The 7382-nt window shown below is 51.9% G+C and overlaps 1 protein-coding gene across 3 annotated transcripts; it reads left to right on the forward strand.

The window, feature by feature from the left end:
• Window positions 1-550: 550 nt before the first annotated feature.
• Tmem52 (transmembrane protein 52) lies at window positions 551-2307 on the forward strand. 3 transcript variants are annotated; one of them, XM_039111393.2, is made up of 5 exons: window positions 551-665; window positions 758-801; window positions 900-959; window positions 1449-1627; window positions 1751-2304. In XM_039111393.2, the coding sequence occupies exons 1-5, from the start codon at window positions 600-602 to the stop codon at window positions 1999-2001; spliced, it is 600 nt and encodes a 199-aa protein (XP_038967321.1). In that variant the 5' UTR covers window positions 551-599; the 3' UTR covers window positions 2002-2304. The 3 variants fall into 3 exon arrangements, with proteins under 3 accessions (XP_038967321.1, NP_001386099.1, XP_006239668.1); NM_001399170.1 differs by having other exon boundaries at window positions 569-665; window positions 918-959; window positions 1751-2307; XM_006239606.5 differs by lacking the exon at window positions 551-665 and having other exon boundaries at window positions 752-801; window positions 918-959; window positions 1090-1627.
• The last annotated feature ends 5075 nt before the right edge of the window (window positions 2308-7382 follow it).

Raw genomic sequence — 7382 nt, forward strand, 5'->3', positions numbered from 1 at the left:
AGATGACATGGAGGGAGGGCCGTGTGTGTGTGTGTGTGTGTGTGTGTGTGTGTGTGCGCGCGTGTGCGCGTGCTTCGAGCAAGTGTGTGTGCTCATGCTCTCTCTCTCTTTTTTTTTTAAGATTTATTTATTATGGGGTTGGGGATTTAGCTCAGTGGTAGAACGCTTGCCTAGCAAGCGCCAAGGCCCTGGGTTCGGTCCCCAGCTCCGAAAAAAAAAAAAAAAGGAAAAAAAAAGATTTATTTATTATATTTAAGTACACTGTCACTGTCTTCAGGCACACCAGAAGAGGGCGTCAGATCTCATTACAGATGGTGGTAAGCCACCATGTGGTTGCTGGGATTTGAACTCAAGAAGAGAAATCAGTGCTCTTAACCGCTGAGCCATCCTTCCAGCCCCGCTCTCTCACACTTCTATGGGGGAAAAAACAAACACTAAAACAAAAAACAACAAACAAAACAACAACACGGAAAGCAGGGAACAAGGAGGGAAGCAAACCAAGGTGGGCGTGACCCTGGACCTTCAGCTGACAAGGCCCAGGGGCGGGGCCTCACAGAGCTGAGCTGGTGTTGGACTGAGTTCCGCTCCGTCTGCGGAACATGGCCCCGGGGCCATCAGCCACACAGGGGATCCTGCTGCTGCTGCCTCTCCTACCTCTGTCTCAGGTGGGTTGGGCCTCACTAGCTGAGAATCTATGGCAAGTGGGGCGGCCCCCAGTTCGGTCCCGCCCTGCTCTGGCTCACCCTTGTCCCCACAGGTGACGCTGGGTACCGCGGATGGCAACTGTGATCCCTCGGATCAGTAAGTAGCTGGGGGCTACGGGTAGAGGCCGAGCTTGGACGGTGCTGGGACATGCTGGAGCCGGTGGAGTGAGCTAGCAGATACCCGACCCGCTCCAGGTGCCACTGTCCCCGCAGGTGCCCGCCCCAGGCCCGCTGGAGCAACCTATGGCATGTGGGGTAAGTGGAAACCAACCTGCTAAGCCTCTGAGGTTCTGACAGTTCCTCTGAAGGTAGACCTAGGCTAGGACTGCCAGAACCCCTTCTGCCTCAACCGCTCCATCTACTGCTCCCAACTCCCTCGACACAGTCTGAAGAGCACTTGAGCCCTAGGCAGCCTTGGAAACCAGACCCGACCATCCTCTGCAGAAGGCACAAGGACCGTGCAGTTGTCTGGGGACAGCATGTCCTGGGAGTGAACCCAAAGCCACCCCTGGCCAGCACTGGAGAGCCAAGCCAGGACTGGCCCCAGCTGGAAGAGACCAGCGCAGGCGGCTCCTCAGGCCTGAAGTCAGCTGAGGAAGTGTTTGGCGCGGAAAGACATCTCTTGCTTTGTTTTCACCTGTCGGTTATCCTGTTTTGGGTGGTTAGGCAGGACAGACCCCCCGGGTGCAGGTGCCCAGTGACAGAAGGCCAGTCCAGTGGTAGATCCTTGCTCTCCCTTGTCAGGCTTACCCTGCTTGCCATATTCCTGATGCTTCTGTGTGGGGTCACAGCCAGTTGTGTACGACTCTGCTGCCTCAGGAAACAGCCTCACACCCAGACACACACGCCAGCAGCATGGCAGCCCTGTGACGGGACAGTCATCCCTATGGACAGCGACAGCCCTGCACACAGCACTGTGACCTGTGAGTGTCTGGAACCCACTAGTCAGCATGGCGGGGGGTGGGGATATGGGAGGGAGGGGCAGAGGACACCCACCGTGGGGTGAATGCCAAGCCATGTTTATAAACCCACTCTTGTTCCTGCAGCCTACAGCTCCGTGCAGTACCCACTGGGCATGCGGTTGCCCCTGTACTTTGGTGAGCCAGACCCTGACTCCATGGTACCCCCCACCTACAGCCTATACCCTACAGAGCTGCCACCCTCCTATGATGAAGTTGTGAAGATGATAAAAGCCAGGGAGGAGGCAGCAGCTCCCTCTGAGAGAACCAACCCTCTGCCAGAGGCCTCTGAGCTAGAGACCACTGGAGGGCCCCAGGAGTCAGGCCCCACTCCCTAGCGGCCCTAGCTACACCCGTTTGCAAAGAGTGGGTGTTCTTTCTCCTGGAGCCATTAAACCCCATCCTGGATTCCCGAGACCAAGGAAACCCACCCGTGTCATCCTTCCCCCGGGAAGGCCAGCCATCCAGCACATTGCTGCAGACTCTCGGCCTCATTGCTATGCAATGCCTGGCCAGCCAGCCTGCCCTCCCACCCATCGGGGCCCAGCAGACCCTCACCACGGAGGAGCCTGGATCTTGGGAACTCAAGCCCCACTGGCCTGTCAGCCCTCTGAGGGGAAAATAAAGTTTATGTAAACGTGGTCTCCCCCTTTGTGGAAAAGACTCTAGTGCCCACCCCTGCCCCTGCCCCTGCCCCCAGGTGTCCAGCAGGCCTTAGGTAGCCACCCCAGTGTAAACAGACAGGGTTAGTGGGAGGAGGGGGTCCACCTGTTCTTCCTGTTGGTGTTTAGAGCCCATATCTGGACAGTGGGAAGGGCCAGGGGTCAGAAAAAAGTGATCTCAATTTCAGAGTGTGCCCACACACCCTTCTCCAGGCCCACCTCTTCCCTCCAGGTTGGGACTGTGAAAAACAGCAGAGTCTGTTTACTTGATACAGACCTGGTGGCAGGGAAGGGAAGGTGTCAGTGGACAGCAGATTCCCTGGGCAGGCCTTCCACAGCCACAGCAGCTCTGCCACTAGGCATATTTGAAGGACTTTCCCAGCATCCGGCTACAAATCCTGGAGGTAGAAGGGCAGGCGAACAGCCTTCCCTGGCCCAGAGAATTTTGTTCCCAAGGCTCATTCACCATTTACCTTCATAGTCAATGGTTTGATCCCCATCCCTGTCAGTCCCCTTGGGTCAGCCTCCCCTTGACCGAGGGTCTCACACACATTCTCGAGCGCCAGGCTCCGCACTCAGCCACCATCTGCTGGTACTTTAATGAACTCCCCATTTTCTCAGACACCACCAACCCCACTGGCACCAGGAAGCCATTGCACTTAAAGAACCCTTCGTCTGCAAAGAGTTTTACTGGTCCAGAAATCAAGTTAGGGCTAGCTCCCAAGTCCACCCACCCTTTCTCCTCCAGCTGCATCTCTCCCCACTCTATGCACAGGTGACCACAGCCCAAGACTGCACCTACACCCCACCAGCCCTGACTTACTGTCTCTGTCCACATCCTTGCCCACATAGGCCAGCCCGATCTTGGTGGAGTCAGTGCCCAGCAGGCTCATTAGCTGCCTCCCACATCTCAAAGACACCCCCGTATCCCTTAATCTACTCAGCTACCAAGCATTCAGTCTCCAGGAGCCCCCCACTGCCCTCCTGTCCAGGAAAGGGTAGGAAGTAACCTATCATCTACTTGGCTATCCTCCAGGGCATACAGTTAAAAAGAAGGGCCTAGTGGAGAGAAGGTGTTTAAGAACAAGCAGGTGTGTGGCGAGCTTCAAGGAGAGTATAATTCTGACAGAAGCAAGAATACCTCAAGTGGACGCGGTGGCACAGTGAGGGCCAGATGAAGGCTGTCAGGCAGGCACACAAGAGCCAGGGCACAGGCCTGCCTTGTGAAGTAGCATCAGGGACTAAATAAAATCTACATAACAAACCCTAGGGACAAAGAAGTAGACACCAGATGAGAGCAGGTGAAGGACACAGGAAACTAGCAGGGGTGGGAGTGGAGCACAATGTCCAGCGAGGCCATGATAAAGATTCCTAGGTAAAAGCTTCCCTGCCAGCAGGTCTTAGGACATCCTGTGGAGGAGCATTCCAAGGGACAGCTCAGCATTCAACCATCTTTTCACACCTTTGCAGGAGCAGGTCCCTATGAAAGCCTTCAGCAAGGAATGCTTTACCCCTGACCTGGAAGAGGGAAGTGTTGTAGGTGAAAGTCGTCTTCCCTAGGCTTTCAAAGCTCCTCCTTAGGCTCCCAAAAGGCCCTCAAACCTTGGGTGCATTCTCTGCCTGCAGGCCCTGCCCACATTCCCTCTCCAACCCACCCAGCCAGTCCACCAAAGATTCCCTTGGATCCTGAAGCTGTCTTACCATGTGCCTTAGCTGACCAAAAAGAAAATGAAGTGACTCCAGGCTGCTTTGGGCAGAGCATGCTGGACCACGGTGTTTGCCAGGTCTTTACTAGGTTCAACTGCCTCAGGTTTCCAGGATACAGATTCCAAAATCCTTTCAGGGGTAGAAAATCCTGCCAGCCCTATTTCAGGATAGGCACACACAAATAATAAATAAATATAAATGTGATAATTTTTTAAGTTCAGGGCTAGGGAAACCGCTCAGTAGATTAAGAGCACCTAAGTTCTGCTGCAGGGACCCTCATTAAAGGCTGTGATCACTTATTTGGGAAACTTCTTCCAAAAGACCCAGCCCAGCCGGTTAGTTTTCCATTTGCCTTAGTCTGACAGGACCCACACCCTCATAGACTCAGTGCCAATCCCACTGCCAAAACATGGCAAACACTCTATAAAGGTGAAAGGACTGAGCAAGTGCCTCAGGGATCCCGGCTACCATGCACAGATGGGACTGAACTTGGAGAAGAAACATGGGCACAGCCTGCAGCTAGGCAGGTGGACCTGGGGCAAGCCAGCACCATGAGGCTGGCAGGTTGCCTCCAGGCAGTTGGAAGCTATTCTGGGGTTTCTTGGGAAACCTGACCTCCCATCCACTCATAACAGCAAAGCCAACTCCCTAGGAAGTAGCAAGGTATCACAGAAACACTCAAATACTCTGTGCCCACTTACACATTTGTGTTTTTTCAGATGTGCACCAGCCCCTCTTATCTGAGGGCAGCAAACCACCAGGCAGTAGTGCTGACCCCCAACACCATAGTTGGGGGTCCTTCCTGCTCCCATCCAGGCAGAAGCAGAAGACCTGGTGGGGAGACAGCGCAGCACTCAGAGGCTCACACTTGCAGATCTCAGACACTGTGCCCCAGAGGCTCCTCTCATCCCTAGCTGGCTGGTTGCCAAGATTACTCATGACCTTGGCCCACCTGTCCCATGCCTGTCTGATGACTCTAAGCATGTGTGGCACTCAGTGTCCTCCAATAGCCCAGCCCTCTTGCCTGTCTGAATGCCCAGAGTTGCAGAATACTCCCTATTCACAGCAGGCCAACTGCAGAGGCTAAAGGTTTGTGCCTTCCCTGGGGTTCCCTGCAGCAGAACCTAGGCACTCTTAATCCACTGAGCTGTCTCTCAGCCCTGAACTTAAATTTTTTTTTAAATATTTATTTATTTATTTTATGTATGTGAGTACACTGTTGCTGTCTTCAGACACACCAGAAGAGGGCATCAGATCTCATTACAGATGGCTGTGAGCCACTATGTGGTTGCTGGGAATTGAACTCAGGACCTCTGGAAGAGCAGTCAGTGCTCCTAACCTCTGAGCCATCTCTCCAGCCCCCAAGCACTGAACTTAAAATTAAAGAAAAAAATTATCGTGTGTGTGTGTGTGTGTGTGTGTGTGTGAGTGTGTGTGTATAAGTGTGTATGTGTGTGTATGTGTATATATGTGTGTGTGTGCACACGTGTGTGTTCACATGTATGTCACAGTGCACATGCAGAGACAACTTGCAGAGGCCAGTTCTCTCCTTCTACTCTGTGGGTTCCAGGGATCAAATTCAGGTTGTAAGAATTACCCGTTGGACCACCTTGCTGCCCTTGAGAGGCACATTGTCCCTAAAACAGAACTTCTTTCTATAGGTTAACAGCATCCACTATATGCAGAGACCGAATTTTGTTCTTCATATAGCAGCAGACCTTCAGAATGTATCTACCTCTTGGCTTTTGTGAATGATTCTGTAAGAAACATACAAAGGTACTTTTTAGATAAGATTAACATTTGAACGGGTAGGATTTGAGAAAAGCAGGTAACAGACAACATATAGAGGAGCCTGGTTGATTCAGCTGAAGGCCTAGAGAGAAAAGACCTGAGCGGGGTAGGCAGGGTGCAATTCTAGCTGCCTGCAGATGAAGACCAAGAATGCAACATCAGATCTTCCCTGGCCCTCTAGCCTCCAGAATCATGTGACCCACTTCTTTCAATTCGATCCCTGTCCCTACCAAACATTTATGTACGAGAGAGGCAGGTGTGTGTGTGTACTCTCCTTACCAACATAGACAGGGGTGTGTGTGTGTATGTGTGTGTGTGTGTGTGTGTGTGTCTGTGTGTCTGTGTGTGTAAAATGTCTCTCTAATCCGGAAGGTCACACAGGAGAAGAGACCGAACTCCCAAGAGCCAGGAAGGCACAGGAACAGTGTATTCCAGGAACCTTGAGACATTCTCTAGTGTAGAGCATATTGTGGTTTTTCTGAATACAGCAATATGGGTCAGGTTTGGGAGACCCAAGTACTCCCTGGCCCTTGGGCTTCCAAAGACAGAGACCCAGTAGTGTCCTAGCTTCATTTCTGTTGTTAAGATCCTGACAAAAAGCAGTTTAAGAAAGAGGTTTATTCAGCACAGAGTTCCAGGCTGCAGTCTATCACTGTGGGGAAGTTGGCAGCACAAGCTCCAGATAGTTATTATCACACCTGCAGTCAAGAGCAGAAGGAGAGGGCTGGAGAGATGGCTCAGCGGTTAAGAGCACTGACTGCTCTTCCAGAGGTCCTGAGTTCAATTCCCAGCAACCACATGGTGGCTCACAACCATCTGTAATGGGATCTGATGCCCTCTTGGCGTGTCTGAAAACAGTTACAGTGTACTCATATAAATAAAATGAATTTTAAAAAAAAGAGCAGAAGGAGAAACATATACATTCTCACTTGCTCCTTTGCACTTAACTCAGTTTCTCCACTCTTACACACTTTCGGCCCCCTAACCACTGGATGGCGCCACTCACAGTGTGCTGGGTCCTCCCACATCAGTTAATAAAGAGGACTTCCACAGGCATGCTACAGGCCAACAAAATGCAGTCAGTCGCTCACTGGGACCCTCTACAGGTGACTGTGGGGGTTCCCACTAATTACTAGAACTGTCGCAACCACCCATTCAGCCCATCTTCCACAGATTCCCCCAGACAAACTGAGTCCTTACCTCAACACCTTCCTGGAACACAGACCATGGGCGTGTAGAAAGGGGTGTTAAAAATGAAAGCCAAGGGGTTGAGGATTTAGCTCAGTGGTAGAGCGCTTGCCTAGCAACCGCAAGGCCCTGGGTTCGGTCCCAAGTTCTGAAAAAAAAAGAAAAAAAAATGAAAGCCAAACATTGAACCCCAAAAACACGTACAATGAGTTAAAGAGCCTGGTATTATTTAGGAGATGGCTAGAGGGTCAGCTAATGTGTGTCAAGCCCTGAAGAAGACAAAGCGACTCAGTAGCTGTGGCTTCTCCTAGCACACACACACACACACACACACACACACACACACACACACACACACTCCCTACCTTAAT

This window comes from Rattus norvegicus, chromosome 5 (genome assembly GCF_036323735.1).
Source record: "Rattus norvegicus strain BN/NHsdMcwi chromosome 5, GRCr8, whole genome shotgun sequence".
NCBI lineage: Eukaryota > Metazoa > Chordata > Mammalia > Rodentia > Muridae > Rattus > Rattus norvegicus.